The sequence below is a fragment of the Lycium barbarum genome, chromosome 11, assembly GCF_019175385.1.
Source record: "Lycium barbarum isolate Lr01 chromosome 11, ASM1917538v2, whole genome shotgun sequence".
Taxonomy (NCBI): domain Eukaryota; kingdom Viridiplantae; phylum Streptophyta; class Magnoliopsida; order Solanales; family Solanaceae; genus Lycium; species Lycium barbarum.
The window spans coordinates 106,047,229-106,065,939 of NC_083347.1; the positions used below are offsets into that span (position 1 = coordinate 106,047,229).

General features: G+C 37.3%; 1 protein-coding gene across 5 annotated transcripts; it reads right to left on the reverse strand.

The window, feature by feature from the left end:
* Nucleotides 1-28: 28 nt before the first annotated feature.
* LOC132617140 (uncharacterized) lies at nucleotides 29-10,244 on the reverse strand. Of its 5 annotated transcripts, none has more exons than XM_060332072.1 (9): nucleotides 9,825-10,244; nucleotides 7,244-7,438; nucleotides 4,455-4,567; nucleotides 3,330-3,533; nucleotides 2,851-3,133; nucleotides 2,648-2,774; nucleotides 2,273-2,557; nucleotides 1,917-2,024; nucleotides 29-654 (listed from the first exon to the last, which is right to left on the reverse strand). In XM_060332072.1, exons 3-9 carry the CDS (start codon nucleotides 4,528-4,530, stop codon nucleotides 205-207), a joined length of 1,533 nt encoding a protein of 510 aa, XP_060188055.1. In that variant the 5' UTR covers nucleotides 4,531-4,567; nucleotides 7,244-7,438; nucleotides 9,825-10,244; the 3' UTR covers nucleotides 29-204. The 5 variants fall into 5 exon arrangements, with proteins under 5 accessions (XP_060188055.1, XP_060188059.1, XP_060188058.1 ...); XM_060332076.1 differs by lacking the exon at nucleotides 4,455-4,567 and adding an exon at nucleotides 6,264-6,457; XM_060332075.1 differs by lacking the exon at nucleotides 4,455-4,567 and adding an exon at nucleotides 6,227-6,457.
* Nucleotides 10,245-18,711: the final 8,467 nt, after the last annotated feature.

Sequence of the window (18,711 nt, forward strand, 5' to 3'; positions counted from 1 at the left end):
TTAATAAATACCCTTAAAAATAACTGACATTCACATAAAATAATATTTATAAAAAAAGTTCAAAATAGATAGCGAAATCCCAATCGTTAAGTCCAAAACACCAACAACACCAAGCTATCAACTACCAAAAGAACCCACACATCCATCAAGTATTGTTAGTGCATAAGTTTGTTCTTTCCAACAAAAAGCGGATAACATAAAAAACTAATGCATGGGTGAAGGACTACGATCACCATCAGAAACTAAAGGATCAACATCGTCAACGTTGACAGTAGTAGGAGGAAGCACTATGGGTGTCACAACTGATGGTTTGTCGACAGGAGTATTTAGATGATGTGATGGTGAAGAAATCACTCCGCGTGCCTTCTCAATAAATAAAGGAAGCAAGCGATCAGTCAGTGTAGGAATCAATTGCATCACTAACTCCTCCATATTTTCTGTAGGGGCTGATTGAGAAGTTGAAGGTGTTGTTGATGCTGAAGCATTAAAGGCAAAATTGACGCAAAGATTCGGCCCATAATAACTTTGTGCTTGAGATCCAAGACCATATGTTCTTCTCTTCCTTGTTCCCCCAGCAGCTTCGTAATATGCTTCACATTGATCAATATCAGACTGAGACTGTGATTTTTCTCGTAATATTTCTTGATATCTTTCCTGTAATAATTAGTGAAATTAAAACATCAAGAATACTAACCATTCAATTTTACCAAATAAAAAGATAAATGAATTCCAAAGATAAGAGAGCAGATATTTATCCATTTTTCGTTGGTGTACAAGTAATACATACTAACAGGCACAAGGTTGCATAAATGCCGCACTTGTTGCTGCTGCGAGTCAGCAGGGGAACGACGAACATCAATTAACTGCACAATTATGCTAAACACAGTCTTTATGCTCATCAGTTCATCAGTCTTAACAACATCCTAAGCCAGATTTCTATTCATTTATATCCAGGATTTCTTTCACAAGTTAAGCAAAGGATCATGCTTCATGGTTCACATGCTTCAGGTAAGAAAAAGAAGTCAAAGCTTGCAAAACAGCAAAAGGAGCATGCTAAGAAGCTGGTAGCCATCAATGAGCTCAAGAAAAAGAGAGAAGAAATGAAAATTCAATTGGCAAATAAGGAATTTTCAGAGGAAAAGGAAGAGACTTTCAGAAAATTGACTGAGAAGTATCAAAGTGAAGTTGAGTTCAGTCATTTTTCAAAACTACCAAGTACTGGAAGAAGGCTTATCAACATGGATAAGTTTCATATTCCCAACCTTAGCCATATTCCCAACCAAGTACTGTTATTGTATGGTTTTTAATGGGCAGTATTAGCTATGCTCATTCCTATTGAAAACTTGCAATATCTGGCTAAGTTTGACACATATAGTAATACAAAACTACATAGCATTACAACTACTGAGAGGAACAAGAAGCACTTACATATTGAGCTGGTTTGATGACACTGGTTTGTGGTTAACAGCAAACAAATGCATGGAAGCAAACCAAGTTCATATAGTGATAGGTGCTGGGCAATGATTCATAGCATATAATTTGTTTATTGTTGTGCTTTTATTTTGACAGTGTTACTTGTACAGCTGATTGGTTTCGTTTGATATATAATAATAACCACTAAGCAACTTAGTCGTATATTTGACTGCAGAACACCAGACTATCTAACAGGATTCATAATGTATGCTTCACATCTTAATATAGGATCCTACATAGCTTTACAAACATATCACAACCATCATACCAGTATTTATGCTAAACACAGTCTTTAGTTATCATTAACCACACCTTCGACAAAACACTGTTGTTTACAGCAGCTAGGTAAAAGATTCTCCATTAATTCTGAAATTCTGAAATTAGTTTACCACACCTTTACGAGTCATTAGTTTAATTCTGAAATTATAAAATTTTGAACTTACATGGACATCTCGGGCACGCTCATCAACAAAAGATTCTCCATCATGATCATGTGTATGGACATGCAAATGTACCTCACCTGGTGTTGGATCTCGACCCTTTGTAACAGCCTATGCAAAAGTTACTCATTTCAGAAAATTACACCAAGAACAATAGCAGTATAACCAGCAATAGAAAAATCTAAATAATTCAAGAAAGACAACAACATAGTAATCAAGAAAATAGCAATATATATACCTAGGTAAACCAGAATCAAGAACTGCAAAAAACACCTTGAAAAAACAATTTTCAAGTAGTATTTTTCAAGTAGTAAATATAAAAAATTTAAGAGTGTATGAAAAGAAATATATATACTTACAAGTCTCTTGCGATGCTCCCCAATGCAGATAGAGCCACCCGTGTGAGTCCCGGCAGCAACTTCTTTCCCTCCACAACGATTCTTTGCATTTATCTCCGACTTTTCGACACACTTAGGATCCGGCCAAAGTTGCAACCAGCGTTCCCACACATTATCAGACACATAATCCGGCTTAATCCTTTTTTGTTTAATTTTGCTAATGAAATTCGTATACTTTGTTGCTGCCTTAGTATTCCAATGTTTTTTTATTACACTCTCAGGAATCGAAGAGTCCCAATGGTATGTCTTCCGAAAATAGTTTATAAACTAATATTATTAGTATCCTAACTATAAAAGCTAATACACTTATAAAACGAATTATGATGAAAGTTATACCTTGAATTCCCCAAAATAAAAATTTCTAGTATCTTCTGAGACACCTTTCCAATTGATTCCATTGGGATCAAGTTGATTTTTGAAAGATGCGGATATGGTATTAGAGCATTCTTTAGAAGGTTCCAACCTGCATAAATTTGAAAATATTATTTCAAGGCCTACCACAAATTATATATAAAAAAAAAATACAAGCATGGACTAACCCTGCAGGAGTAAGAGTAACAAGTGTAAGTGTCCGCTGCCTACGACGACTACTGGACTCTTCTTCGCTGACAGTGTTGCTCTGTTTTGATGTACCCTCATCTACTGGGCCGCTCAGATCAGGTGTAATGGGAGATAATTCAGGGATGGTTGGGTTACTACCGTGATCTGACGCTTGAACCGGTGGCGTACCTAAAGTTTGAACATGGTTTATAGAATCTGGCCCACCTATGGAACTCGTACCACCTTGTTGAGGACTACCTTGACCTTTTCCTCGAGCGATATCTACAAAAAAATGTGGACGTGAGGAAATTAAAGCAACCATCAGTAAAGAGGTTTTTATACAAGTTGTTTGCAAGTCTACAAATATGACTAATCATGATTTACAAAATCTGCAGCTTGATTTACAAAATCTGCAGCTTGTTACACAAGCAAACCTACAATTTATAGTTTCTATTATGAGAGGCAGTAATAAACAGACCTGAGGCTTGAACCGGTGGCGTACGTAAAGTTTGAACTTGGTTTATAGGATCTGGCCCACCTATGAAACTCGTACCACCTTGTTGAGGACTAACTGTGGTGGGAATGGGAATGGTAGGCATGTTTGCACGACCAATAGAATCACACCTTAATGAGGACTTTCCTACACGACCTCCGCTACCTCGACCTCTGCCTCGATCCATATCTACAAAAAAAATGTGGACATGGTTAAATCCAAAGCATGACTGTCAAAATATCCAAAGCCGGATGTCACAGTCATGACAGTTTAGCATGCTTTGGGTGTTTTGCAAAATTTAAACAACGAATAAGGATGTTTCAAACAGTCATGATGAAACAGTCATCCTTAAATAAATCCGGACAGTCATGATGCTACCCACTCAAACAAGTCACTTGCATTGAGATCAATCTTCAAACAGACAGACAAACACACACACACTGTATATACCTATTATGCACACATTCAGCAAACAGCAGCAAAATTTTTAAATAGCCAAATAACAACACTAAGTTGCAGTTTTAAATCACAATCTATAGAGATCAACTTCTGTGGCAGCAGTAGCACAGTTACGAGAAAGCCTAATTTCTGTACCAACTTCAACAAAGACAGCAACATATGGTGGTTTCATGGTTTACTAGTTTAGTTGTTGGTTTACAATTAGCACTTTGATTAATGTGATGAGGAAAAAAAAAAAAAAACCCCGATGGAGCAAAAGGTTACTGGTGGTTGTTGTCTGCTTGATGAATTACTTCACTTAATGTGGTCTATGAATCAAAGCTAAAGGAATGGTGGTTGCTGAAAAAAAAAAAAAAAAAAAAAAAAAAAAAAAAAAAGAGAACCCTGGTGTGAACCAGGAAGGAAATAGACAAAGAAGGCTGGAGGTTTCTGCTAAACTCCTGAATACTACTGCTGATGAAAGACAGTAGGGTGTCGAGGTTCTGCATGCTCATGGACAGCAAACTTTCTTCACTGCCAACATGTTTTCTACTAATGGGAAGTATGGAATACAGGAGTAGAAAATCATATATGCTGCAGTGACACGGGATATTTTTCAATAAAATGTCAATAGAGGGAGAAAGTACATAGGCTGCTGGTGGCTGTGGTTACCTATGATGAAGTACTGCATTTGGTATGGTTTGATCAGCAGATTCAACACACTGATCTGTTGGTTAATGATGCTCATATGCAACTGGTGGTAATAAACAAATGCTTCCTTATTGCTGTTGGTGAACATCAGAAAGGGAAAATACACACTCAGACACACACACACAAAAGAGAAAGGGAAAAAAAAAATCACTGCTGTTTACATTCAATGGACAGTAGCAAGTGCAAAGAGCTGTTGTTTGGAAATTTAGAACCATGCATGGGCACAAACACAAAGAAATGATTCACAGGACAGGACCTATTACAAAGCCCAGAGGTGACAGGCTAAAATGAGGTTGATCTAGTGTTATCATGGCAACTTTTTGAGGACTTGGAAGCACAAGGTGGCAACTTTTTGAGAGGAAAAAAAAATAAAAAAAAAATATATATATATATATATATTTTATTTTTTTTCTACTTCAGAAGAAAGTACTTTTTTTATCACTTAAAAAAAAAAAGTACTTTGTTTCAATTGATACTTTTTGAGAGAAAAAAAAAGTATTTTTTTCTTCTTCAGAAGAAAGTACTTTTTTTATCACTTAAAAAAAGTACTTTGTTTCAAAAAAAAAAAAAAAAAAAACACCTGCTGGTGCGATTCTGCGAAACATCAAATGATGAAGCGTAATGTGAGACGGGGATGCAATCTGATACACATGGAGTATTGGCCAAAGAACACATGAAGGAACATTAAGCAGTAACATCATATGCAGCAGTGGTGAAAATGAGAGCACAGATACTTTGCTTCTTTGGTAGAAAAAAAAAAAAATCAACTGCAGCAAGAAGCAATATATGTTGCAGGTCATATGCAAATGTGGCACTGAGCTTAATTTCCACCATCTCTTCCTAAGAAGGGGAGGAACTTCACATTACATAGCATCAATACTTGGATGTGCTGTTTGTCTGTGTGAACCAGAAAAAAAATGCAGATATGAAGTTATATGAAGTGTTCTAGAGTGAAATATGAAGTGTTCAATAGCCTTCTAATTGTTGATCAAGGCTGTGAACAGTTGTGTTCAAGACACCAAAATTACACCAGTTTGAAGAAAAAAAAAACCAGAACTTCAAACTTGACCAAATAGATACTTCAAATGTGCAACAACTAAATGTGGACAGGGTCTTAGTTGGAAGAACAGCTGTTGAGTATCAAACACTAGCAATGCAGCATGGATGCTAAGAAGAATCAATCACTGATTTACTTTAGCATATGCTGCTGTTGGAATGTACCAGAAAAAAAAAAAAAAAAAAAAAAAAAAAAAGAGGAGGAAGGCTGGTTGCAGCAAGGAATAAACACCAGAAGTCTTGGAGAAGCAAGATTTTTGACTTGGAGAAATTTGGCAAGTTGTCAAATAGCAGCAATGCAGCACCTCACCTGTTTGCAGCATGGAAAGGCACAAGGTGCTCTTGCAGCCTTGGTGTGCACCAAAAAAAATAAAAAATAATATACAATGTGCAGAGAGGTGATCAATTTCCACATCAGAAGGAATAAGGAGACATAAGGGTGTTGAATGGTGCCTAGAAAGTTAAATGGATTAGCAATCTTGCTAAACCACCATGGAATTTGATTCAATCTCTTGAGAGGCTACAAAGAATCTCTAAGCATTTTTTTGAATGCAAGCATAATTTTAGAGAGGCAAATACCACTGCAGATGCATTGTCTAAACACACCATTGCACAACAAGGAGGACACAAAGCAAAAAAAAAAAAAAACTGTTGATTTCTGGTGTCTAAGCCTATACTGGTGTTCAGGTCAATGACATGTCTGTTGAGGATTACATCACAGCAACTGCTAACAAGCATTCAGTGCATGCGATGGGTCATTGTTGATGCTGTTATCAACTGAGAGCCAAGAGAAGATGCTACTCCCAATTCGTCGTGTTAACCAGGCAATTTATTTGCAGTACCAAATGAAAAGGATTGCTGTAGCAACTATGATCAGCTGTTGTATTAAGCCTGAATTGAATCATCAGCTGCTCAAGATCATCAAAAAAAAAAAAAATTAAAGGTGCAATGCTGGCTTTCAGGAACAACAGACAGGTGGTAATCCAGGCAGGCAGGAATTGGTGGTACTACAACTCAAGGAAATAGCAGCCAGAAGCAGCAGCAAAACTGCAGAGATCACACAAGCATGGCTACATGGTATGCTGGGATATCAGATATGCTGCAGGGACTGGGAAGTGATGTTATGATAGCACAAGGGGAAACAAAGAATGCAAGCAGATGTCTTTCAACAAATAAGTCATAGGGGCACAAATTGTTAACTCAGGGCAAGCTTGAAAGGAACAAATGTCACAATCTCAAAGGCTACAGATGTGCAGTTCTCTTGAAGAACTGCAGTCCTGGTTTACTAATCTTGTTAAGCAAGTTTAAGACTAGTAGCAGCAGATGCAGATTTGCTACTACAGGTCACATAGCAATTTGATACATTGATGAGAATCTAGACTGTTACAGCTTCCAAGAAGATATTAACACCACAACAGAATCATGACAACATAATCACATGGTATGACACACATGATGAGTTAACAGTTTGCAGAATTTCAGAAAATGCAGAATACATGACAACACAAGCAGTAGTTTTCATCAAATTCAATTTTGGCCATACTTGCTCATCAGTTGTAGAAAAAATGTAGCAGTTCTTTGTCATCAACAACTGCTATTTATCATTTTATACAAATCAATAGTCAAGTTACTGTACAGAGAGAGAGGAGATAAATAAACTTAAGTGAGAAGAACTTCAATACAGGCAACAATACCTCAACAACAGCAGCTAAAATGCAGAACCTTCAATGAGTAGCACGTCAATGAATTCTGACCAGCTGTCCACTACGTATCGTTCAGAAAGTGCAAATTGGATAAAATTATCTACACCGGTTACAAAGCTAGAGTTTATACCCCCTCGGCCATCCAACCTATTATACATCCAATCACGCTCTAGATTATTCATGTTCCTATTAATGTTGACATAAACAAAGCAATCAAGTTAATGTTCTGTCTTCATATCATTAATACAACTGAATGACCTCTAAATGGAAGAACAAGCTGAAATAACTTAGTGAAACAGACCATATCATTCACCTTTTAGTTAAAAAAAAATGACAAAATGAAATTAACAAAACTGAAACTGAAACAAAGAAAATCGAGTAAGAAACCCAGTTCACTAACACTGATTTCAAATCACAGATTATATAAAGAATGTTGAGTTCTTCAAGCTTTTTCTCGACATGCAATAAATTAAAACAAACTTTAACCACCAAATAATATTATCCTACAAGATTTAGCACAAACAAAGGTCGAATTTCCATTTTCATCAGATTTTCGCCCAAATAGAGATTCCCAATACTTAACCTTCAAATAAATTATAAACCCAACAGTTTTCAACACACCCAACTTCGATTTTAGCAAAAACAAAACACTTAAAACACTCTGTCATTTAGATAATAAGCAAGAAAACACAGATATCTTAATTTCGTTTTAGATTTAATGTCAGAAAACACAAAGAAGGAGGTAAAGAAGAAAGAAACTGCCCATAACACATACAAAAATCAAAACATACCTTTCCTTTAGATAAAAGTTGCAGTAGAAGAAGAGAAAAACACAATGTAAACCCTAGATTCACATTATTTTGATCTATGTTGTGCTCTCTCTCTCTCTATGTTACCAATTTCGCACAGTCTATCTCTTTATCCGTGTTGGCTACTGTGTTGGAAATGAAAGAATGCGTAACCTAGCTAGGAGATATCTTTTGTTTTTTACATTTAACGACGGAATAGCGACGGATTTTATAATCCGTCGCTAAATAATACATTGATTTCTTTTAATAGTTAATATTGCGACAAAATTTTCCGTTGCTGCAAATATATATTTTTTTCTAGAAAAATTAAAGGCCTAGCGACGGATATTTCGTTGCTGAATTCGTCGCTAATTAAAAATAAAATTTGTCGCGCCTCTTCTGTTGCTAAATCTGTAGTAAATTTAAGGCGCCAAAAATTCGCGCTAATTATTAGTAACGAAACTCATTGTTCGTTGCTAATCCGTCGCTATATAATGAGATAAAATTTTAGTTTCTTTTTTTGCGACAAAATGAGGTATCCGTAGCTAATCCGTCGTTAATTAGCGACAGAATATGGTCCGTCGCTAATATTCCGTCACTAAACGCTGATTTTTTAGTAGTGTGTGATGGATAGTTTCGAGTAGAAAGGGAAGACAACTAAGATTAACAATGTAACTTGTATTCACAGGTCGATCATTACACTTACCATAAGGGTAACAAGTGTAATTGTGGATAAAGTTATACATGAACTCGAGTTCATCTCTTTGTGAGGATGAGGGATCGGATAACTAGCTATTAGAGTAGCAAATGATGTCTGGCGTATTGCGAGTAATAAGATCCTCATGTTTGGTAGTGAATTCTTTCCGCATGTGATTGATTTCCTACGTGGAGCTCTTGTACAACCTTAATAGGTAAAGCTCTTGATGTTCGTGGGTCGCACGAACTACTTCCTAGTGTGAATTACGTTTGTTATTGACATAATGCTGAATTCGGTCTAGCCCATAATGAGCGAAGTGGGAGATGTTGATATTTAAACGGGGTCACGGATCTCTCCATATGGGCTGACCCTATCCATTTGAAAAGGATAAGGATAGAAGTTACGGAATAACTTCCCTGAAGAGAAGTTACTGCCAAACGTGGTTAATTTAAGAGAGGGGCAAATCAGCTTTCTACTAATCTCTTGAACGCTCTTCTTAAGATAAAGAAAACCAACTCTCTGTTCTTCTTCTTCTTTCAAGAAGAAAACTTTTCTCTAGTTGTGATATGTTGACACAATTCGAAAGGCATTTAGTTCGTGAAAATCAACTTCGTTTCCTAGTGAATCGAAGTTCGACTTGGGGGAATTTTTTCAATGGTGATTTCAACGATCTTCCGCTGCAGTAGAAAGGTGTGCAATATTGTTCTTGCCCCGTGATTTATTCTTACAAGAGGATTGATAATGTAAACATAATGATTAGTAGAATCCATATGTTCAATCATCAAACAAATGAACCCATTACACGAAACAATTATTCTCAACCTATGATAAGAAAAACCAACACCAAAATTAATATCAATCAATCTAGGATTTAGTGGAGGGAGGTGAAACTTAGGGCTCAACACAATGGGTCTGTTTAAGGACTGAGAATTATAATCATAATATGCTTTGAGTTCAAGAATCGAAGCTTTCGAGAGACCATCCAAAAGCAAAATGCAGGGAAACTTAGATGATCTTGTGTGATACAACTTAAGAAATAAAGGGTTAGAAGTTAAAAGATGATACCACAGTTTGCAAATAGTCTTACAATAGAAAATGGGCTTGATTTGTAATCTTGAAAGAATATCCACCATAATCACATTTGGAAGGTCCATAATTGTGACCTCACAATCACAGGTCCTTGTTGGTTTGCAATCACAATTGACATATACATATTCTTTAATGATTTTTGTTTTCTTGAAGAGAGGTAAAGAGTTGAGTAGTATTTGTTTGTCACTTGCGAGTAAAGCTTCGAGTGGCGATTGAAGAACACGCACCGAAGGGCTTCACATGAGAGGTGTTTGTTTTGTCTTTGCTATTGCGAGTAGAGCTGCGAGTATCAATGGCGAGTAGCATTGTTGGGTTTGAGACGATGATTGGAACATCATCGTAAAGATTTTCTGGTTCCATTTTTAACCCAAAGCCTTAAAAAGTCTCTCTTATGGGAACCGGACTTTTAGGGATCAGGTCGGGGTTTTCAATGGGCTTCGGTTAGTTTTATTTTACTTTATTTTGCTTTTATGTTTTTAAAATTTTGATACAAAATAAGGTAACTAATTTTTCAATATTTTGCTATTAATTTGAAACTTAAAACTATTATTCTCTTCTTTCCTTTTATGAAAAAAGGTTTTTTTTTGCTTGTCTATCTTAAAAAAATCAAAGAGAATTATTCTTTCTTTTAATATTGTCCTTATCATTAAATTATTAAATCAAACATAGATTTTCAAAGCATAATTAATAAGGGTAATTTAGTAAACATAAGTCATCTCTACTTTAACAGAAAGCTATTTCCCCTCTTCAATATGGACATTGCAAGTGATGCTTCTACCCAAAGATAAAGCCCTAACACTGATCTCACCTTTCAAACTCGTGAAACTACACTTATGTTGGCTCAATTCAGTTCGGAAAGCAATCATCCTCCTGATTTCATCATTGGTGATGGATCTGTTGACCCATTTGTCTATTAAGCACTAATTATTATGTTATTGAATTTGAAGATTAGGGTTATAGAACTCGAACGCATTTCTTATTGTTGGATCTTCTTCTTTTCCAACGGAAAACTCTAACATGCGACTTGGCATGTAAAATCTTCACCATGTCTACGTCTTATCTTTTTTAATCAACTTTTTCCATTCATTAATGTTAGTAAAGACAATTTATTATCCTAGAGAGGCTGAACGATATTCTACTGACAGCTCACGACAATTTGATTTATGAGGCTAGGGTACTCAGAGAAGTTGAACTAATGAAGACAAATATGAAGATTGGAGCTCTAACATGCAACTTAGCATGTAAAATCTTCACCATGTCCATGTCTTATTTATTTTTTAAATCAACTTTTTCCATTCATTAATGTTAGTAAAGAAGAAATTTATTAGCCTAGATAGGTTGAACGATATTCTACTGACAGCTCACGACAATTTGATTTATGAGGCTAGGGTACTTAGAGAAGTTGAACTAATGAAGGCAAATATTAAGGTTGGAGTTGGGGTTGAGATTGAGGTTGAGGATGGGTGCGTTGATGAGGTGGAATGTATTTTTCATCGAACTCGGGCTATCCGTGTACTCATATCGTTTTAGGGGATTTGATTAGAAGAAAAAAACAACATAAACTCGAGAGACTGCCATATTTTGGGACTGGATTGATTCATTTTTTTATTGTGTTCCTTCTTACCGGGGTGTTGTATTGTGGATTTTTCTAATAGAGTAATGCACATCCATAACATGGAAGGATTAATTCCCCAAAGGACATTCTGGAGTTGGTCTCAATTTTTTGCTTTTGGGGCATAGCCAAAAAATACTATGCTATGTCTAGTTTATCTTTTTTAGCGCTGTTGGACGTTTTTTTGTTTGTTTTTAGTGTCATGTCTAGGTTTGCTGGATGTAATGTCTTAGTCTTTCAAGTTATTTTAAATTACTTTTTAATTTTTTTAAAAAAATAGTAAAACAAACCCATAATGAAAAGTTTTGTAGTCAAGAAAAAATTTAACTCGTATATTCATTCGTACTAAACTTTTTGCATATTAGGAAGGGTTCTCATATGCCCTTCATACAGTACATCAAAGTGAAAACACTTGTGTCCTAGATCTACAACCAGCAAATATCTTCTTAAATGAGACTGTTGATCTTATACTCTGCAATCTGTGACTTTCGATTAGTTCAGATTCATTAATAGGAGATTATTGTGGGACACCAACCTACAATGATAAAACTTCAGTTACAACACCTGATTGTGACACATAAGGGGTTCATGCTGAAGCTTAGCCCAGAGTAATAGCATGGTGTCTCTACATTTGAACATGTACGCTTGCTTTCTGGTGTTGATTTCCTTCTTTGAAGTTACGAGGAAGAAAGTAGCGACGACAAAAGTTTGGCAACTTGGTCATCACGATCGCTTCAGGGACACCGCGAACGCGTAGAGTGAAGGGGCCGAGCTGACTACAATTAAACATTCAGTGAGATCATGACTAGGGCAGCACGATCACGAAGGGTTAATCCCATCTGTAACACCTCGTACCTTTAAACTAAGCAGCGTCTATGACTCAAGGATCCCGGAAGCCAAAAAGGGGAGTTTAAATCGCAAAACCAGACTCAGTTCTGCAGGTGACACTAGACAGCCAATGGGATAGACCGTCAAAACGCACTATCCCTAGAACCTTGTTTTGCAAACTCTCTGGACTTTCTCAGGCTGCTGACAGTACGGTTGAATTGACTGACCGTCAATGATGCACCGTAAAAAATCTGACTCAGACCATCAAAGCAACTCGACAGGCCATCGAATTTCGAAGGACGTCAAAGTGCACCGTTAATCCTCCCCGACAGCAAACAGTATAAATACGACACTTCATTCTAGAAAATCAGTTTTCACGAATCCCAAGCCCTGGCACGAAGGTTTCTCTTCCCAACCATCTCCTACATCAAGGTAAGTCCTTTCCGCGTATTTTCAGGCGATTCTATCATAGTATAATCAATTCCTACGCGAGCTCCACTATTCTTAACCTACGGTTTTCAAGCAAACCCATCTCAAGGTTCAAAGTCCAAGCTTTTGGAATTCCATTGCAAGTTTAGAGCAATAACAGGTATGTAGGGTTTCTATCTACATGCAGTGGCGAAGGCAGGATTTTTAGTAAAGGGGTTCGGGATATGAAGGAGTAACTCGCGAAAATCAAAGGATGATAAATGGAGCGGGGTTGGGCGGGGCGGCGAAGATTAACCTTAACCCTCTAAATTTAACTCATGACCCATTTAATAATCTTTCCAACTTTTGCCCTTCTCCATCAAGTGTCTTAAAGTTTCTCGCGCTTTTTTTTTCTTTTGACTTTGCAATTTTCTACTTTCTTTTAAACTTTATTTTTTGTTTCGAATTAGTACCCCTTCAATCATATATTATCTTTGAAAATCGTCAAGGTTCTTGAATGGAAAAAAAATAATACTATAATTTATGAAATAAGAGGGGTGGGGGGCGGGGGGAATATAATCTAAATGTCTCCCTAATTTTCAGGAAAAGGTAAAAAATTATGATAAAAGTTGTAGTGTTTATTAATCCTTCTGTTTCAATTTATGTGAACCTATTACTATTTGGGGAGTCTACGAGGTGATTCTTTGACTAAGTTTTCCTTATATTTTTTCAAAATAATTTGAAATATAAATTATCATGACTTATAGTACTTTTTATGTAATTTCTAAATATATAAATTTTATTTTTACTAATTTGAAAAATCTATATCAAAATTTCGGTCAAAATTATAAAGTTTGACCCTCATACTCCGAAAAGATTCACATAAATTGAAAATGGGGAAGTGGTATTTTTTTTAAATATGCTACATTTGTTATAAACTCTGCTAGTATTAAAATAATCCAAAAATTATGATCTTAATATAAACATTTGTTTATAAGAGACCTACAATGTAAAATAAGCAATTATATACGTGGGCAGTTGGGCCTTACTTGGACTAATGCTGGAAAAGGGTATCTGGGCCTTGCTTGGACTAACGATGGAAAAGGGTGTCCTATGCATGAAAGAGGGAAAGGAGACAGAGCTAAGTGAAAATATTGTTGTAAGTAGATATTGAACTCGCGACCTCCATGAGGTTGGCAAAAATCTAAACCCCTATGACCACTGCACTAAACATCTGAGTTGTTCCGAGGGGGTTCAATATGGATTATATACACGTAAAAATCAAATTTCACCTTACATATACAATGCAATTTTTCGGCGAAGGGGGTTCGGATCCCTTCCACCACCCTAGCTCCGCCCCTGTCTACATGTGGGAACATCTTTGTTCTTCCCCACGCCACATGCTTCCATGAAAGTATGAAGTTACACCAAAACTAAGGTTCTAGCCATGTTCATGATAACCTTAATCACATTTACTATGATATACCATGATTGTACAGATAATTTGTTATTGTTTTCTTAATACTCCATTTTGGTTATTGAGAATCTGTCTGTAATCAATGAAAACCCATGCTTTAAATTCCATGGGTTCTTAAATACAAGTTATGAACTATTATGCTTAATTTCATGAAAATCCTGCACGTCTACACGTTTTCATGCAAGTATATTATATAACTATATTCATGTTATAGTACAAGTCATTTTATGAAATTCATGGGCTTCTTAGCCAACTATATCATATCCATGTTTTTGGGAGTTGCACAGATTACCGAGAAGGTTTTATACCTGAAACTACGTTTTCCAGCGTAGGATAAGGATCGATCCACCCAGTTAGGATGATTCCTTCATATTGTCCCCATTGAGGGATTTGGATCCATTCATGTCATGTTCATTTCTTGTACCCCGGCAAGGTACAAGATGGCTTAGCTGATTGGGTAGAGATCAGACACCACGTACTAACGTGGTGGTTTCATGTCTGTTACATTAATGCTCTCCCACAGATATTTTTACTTATGTTATATATATACATATACATACACACACACATGTTCATGTTCATGTTCATGACCAAGTTATAGTTTCAGTTTTATCATGTTATTTCCTATGCTATGTTTATTTCATTCAATTGCTTTACATACCAGTACATTCAATGTGCTGATGTACCTTTTCTATTGCCCGGGGTCTGCATTTCACGATGTAGGTACGAACTTAGAGGACGACGCATCTACTCAGTAGGACATTGCACGTATCAGCTGTTGGTGAGTCCCATCTTCTTCGGGGGTATTGTCATTATTTCTTTTTATGATAGTTATACAGTTAAGGTATGCTGGGGGACTTGTCCCGGCAATCATGTTTAGCAGTTCAAACTCATGTTAGAGGTTTCATAGACTAGTCAGTTATGTTATGTCAGATATTCAGAGTCATCTAGCCATTTTGGCTCATTATTATTATGTTTATTCAGACTATTCCACATTATGATATTATGATATTTTCAGACTTACGATTTATGGTCCCACGCTTTACTTAAATTATGCATGTTCATAGTTTATTCTGCATCAGTTCATGCCCATGTTGAGTCAGCAAGCCATGTGATTCGCTCGCTCACCTGCAGTCAGGCATTGAGTGTCGTGTTACGCCCATGCCATAGTTCGGGGAATGACAAAGCTTGGTATCAAAGCCTAGGTTCATGTGTCTTAGGGATTCTATGAAACCGTGTCCAGTTGGGTCATTTTTATATGTGTGAGGGCCCTACACATATAAACAGTTGACCGCCAAAACATTCAGGATTGTCTCACTTCTTTTATACTCTCGATCGTGCAATTAGAGCAGTACTTTCAGGAATTCTTCTAACTCGTGTGAATTACGTATGTCAGAAAATAGCTCCGAAAAAAAAGTACACGAAGAGGACTTCAGCTACCAGCCAAAGGGCTGCTGCTGATGCAGCTCAGGAAGAAGACGTTCAGATTCAGACAGCTGCTTCAGACCCAGCAGCCCCTACAGTTACACCTCCTAGTGCTTCAGATATGGATGTCAGAGGAGCTATCCGGTTGCTCACCCAGATTGTTGCTAATCAGGCTCAATGTCAGGAAACGGCTCTTAGCGTCAGTGCTAGTAGAGGATCTACTAGTTCCATGACTCAGGAATTCTTGTGGATGAAACCTCAAGTGTTCACAGGGACTAAGGCAAATGAGGATCCACAGAACTATATTGATGGGCTGCAGAAGGTGTTCCGCATTATGCATGCTACTGAGATAGAAGCAGCGGATTTTGGTGCCTTTCAGTTACAGGATGTGACCCACATTTGGTATGAGTCATGAGAACAATCCCGAGAGGAAGATGCACTTCCTACTACTTGGGATGAGTTTGCAGATGCTTTTCTTGACTACTTCATGCCAATTGAGGTCAGGGAAGAAAAGGCTAGTGAGTTAAGAGACTAAGGCAAAATAACATAACAGTCCAAGAATATTATCACAAGTTCATTTCGTTGGCCAAGCATGCTCCCCATATGGTTCCTGATATAAGGGTTGTAGTTAGGAGATTTGTGCTTGGACTCAAATCTAATTTGCACGGTGATGCAAATATGGCTACTCATAATAACAACATGACCATTGCCAAGATGGTTGCTTTTGTGAAAGGTAATGAGGATCGAATAAAGGAAGAATAAGCACTTCAGAAAGAGAAATAGAGGGAAATCAGTAAAAGATCTAAGTCTGCAGGTAACTTCAGTCATGGGGGGGTTAGAGGCAAAAAATTATTTAAGAACGGGTCATCAGGACCCCCTCCATCTGCTGCTGGGGCCCTAGTCCCAAAGTTCAGGAATGATCAGAAGAAACAGAGTTTCAAGCCAGCAGGTTTCTATTCTCAGGCTAGTGTAGGTCAACAGACTTATACTATTTTAGTTTACAACAAGTTGGTAAGAGACACTCAGGTGAGTGTTGTTTGGTTATGGTTGTATGCTATCGTTGTGGCCAGTGACGCTATTTTCAGAGAGATTGTCTGACAGCTAGACAAGGTACTAGAGGTAATGTGGCCCAATCCATAAATTCAACAGCTCCTTGTAATTCTCAAGCCCAGCAGAAGCGTGGAGCCGCAAAGTCCGGCAATATGGGCGATGGTCAGAACCTTTTGTATGCGCTGGCAGGTAGTCAAGATACAAAGGAACGTGTAGGTGTTGTCACAGGTATACTAACAATCTTCACTTTCGACGTTTATGCCCTTATTGACCCAGGATCCACCTTATCTTATGTGACCCCATTTGTTGCTAAGAAATTTAGGATTGAACCAGAAAAGTTGCATGAACCCTTTGACGTGTCCACCCTAGTTGGGGAATCAGTTATAGCTAGACGTATTTATAAAGGTTGCCTAATTTTAGTCTATCACCGCAGAACCATAGCCGACTTAGCAGAGTTGGATATGGTAGACTTTGATGTAATCATGGGTATGGATTGATTATCTTCATGTTATGCCACAGTAAGTTGTAGAACCAAAATAGTGAGATTTGAGTTTCCTAATGAACTAGTCATAGAGTGGAAGGGCAATTCAGTAGTACCCAGGGATAGGTTTATTTCCTATCTAACAGCCAGAAAGATATTTCCAAGGGGTATATTTGTCACTTAGTTCGAGTTAGGGATACAGATGCCCAGACTTCAGCCCTCCAGTCCGTTCCAATCGTTAATGAGTTTCCAGAGGTCATTCCAGAATATCTTCCCGGGGTCACTCCTGACAAGGAGATTGACTTTGGAATTGATCTATTTTTCGACACTAAGTCTATATCCATTCCGCCAGACAGAATGGCTCCTAGCAGAGTTAAAAGAGTTAAAAACCCAGATGAAAGATCTCCTTGATAAGGGATTTATTAGGCCTAGTGTTTCACCTTGGGATGCGCCAGACTTGTTTTTCCGAAAGAAAGATGGTTCCTTACACATGTGCATTGACTACCGCCAGTTGAACAAATTCACCATTAAGAACAAGTATCCTCTCCCTAGAATAGATGACTTATTTGACCAATTTCAGGGTGTCCATTGTTATTCTAAGATTGACCTCAGATCAGGTTGCCATCAGTTAAAGGTTAAGGAAGTTGATATTCCTAAGACTGCTTTCGAAACTCGTTATGGTCACTTTGAATTTCTTGTTATGTCTTTTGGGTTGAAAAATGCGCCAGCTGCTTTCATGGACCTTATGAACAGAGTCTTCAAGCCTTATCTTGATTTATTCGTCATTGTCTTCATTAATGATATTTTGGTGTATTCCCGTAGTGAGGCTGAACATGCAGAACATCTCTGAATAGTGTTGCAGACACTTCAGGACCGTGAACTTTATGCTAAATTCACAAAGTGTGAATTTTTGCTTAAGTCGGTGGCATTTTTAGCCCATGTAATTTCAGGTGAAGGTGTAAAAGTTAATTCTCAGAAAATAGATGCCGTAAAGAATTAGCCCAGACCCACTTCAATTTCTGATATAAGAAGTTTCTTGGGTCTGGCAGGCTATTATAGACGTTTCGTAGAGGTATTTTCCTCTATTTATGCTCCGTTGACTAAGTTGACTCAGAAAAAGGTTAAGTTTCAGGTGGTCAGATGCATGTGAGCAAAGCTTTGAAGAGTTGAAGAAGAGGTTGACTTCTACTCCAGTTTTGATGTTGCCAGAGGGAACCAAAGGATTCGTAGTTTATTGTGATGCTTTGGGAATTGGTCTCGGATGTGTCTTAATGAAGCATGGTAAGGTGGTAACTTATGCATCTCGTCAGCTTAAGACTCACGAAAAAAATTATCAGACTCATGATCTAGAATTGGCAGTCGTGGTTTTTGCACTTAAGATATGGCGTCATTATTTGATATTTTCACTGATCATAAAATCCTGCAGTATATCTTCAAGCAAAGGGAGTTGAATCTTAGGCAGAGAAGATGGCTCGAATTGCTTAAGGACTATAATGTGGATATTCTCTATCATCCAGGGAAAGCGAATGTGGTAGCCGATGCTCTTAGTCGACGTTCCATAAGAAGTTTAGCTCACGTTGAGGAAGATAAAATAACTATGACCA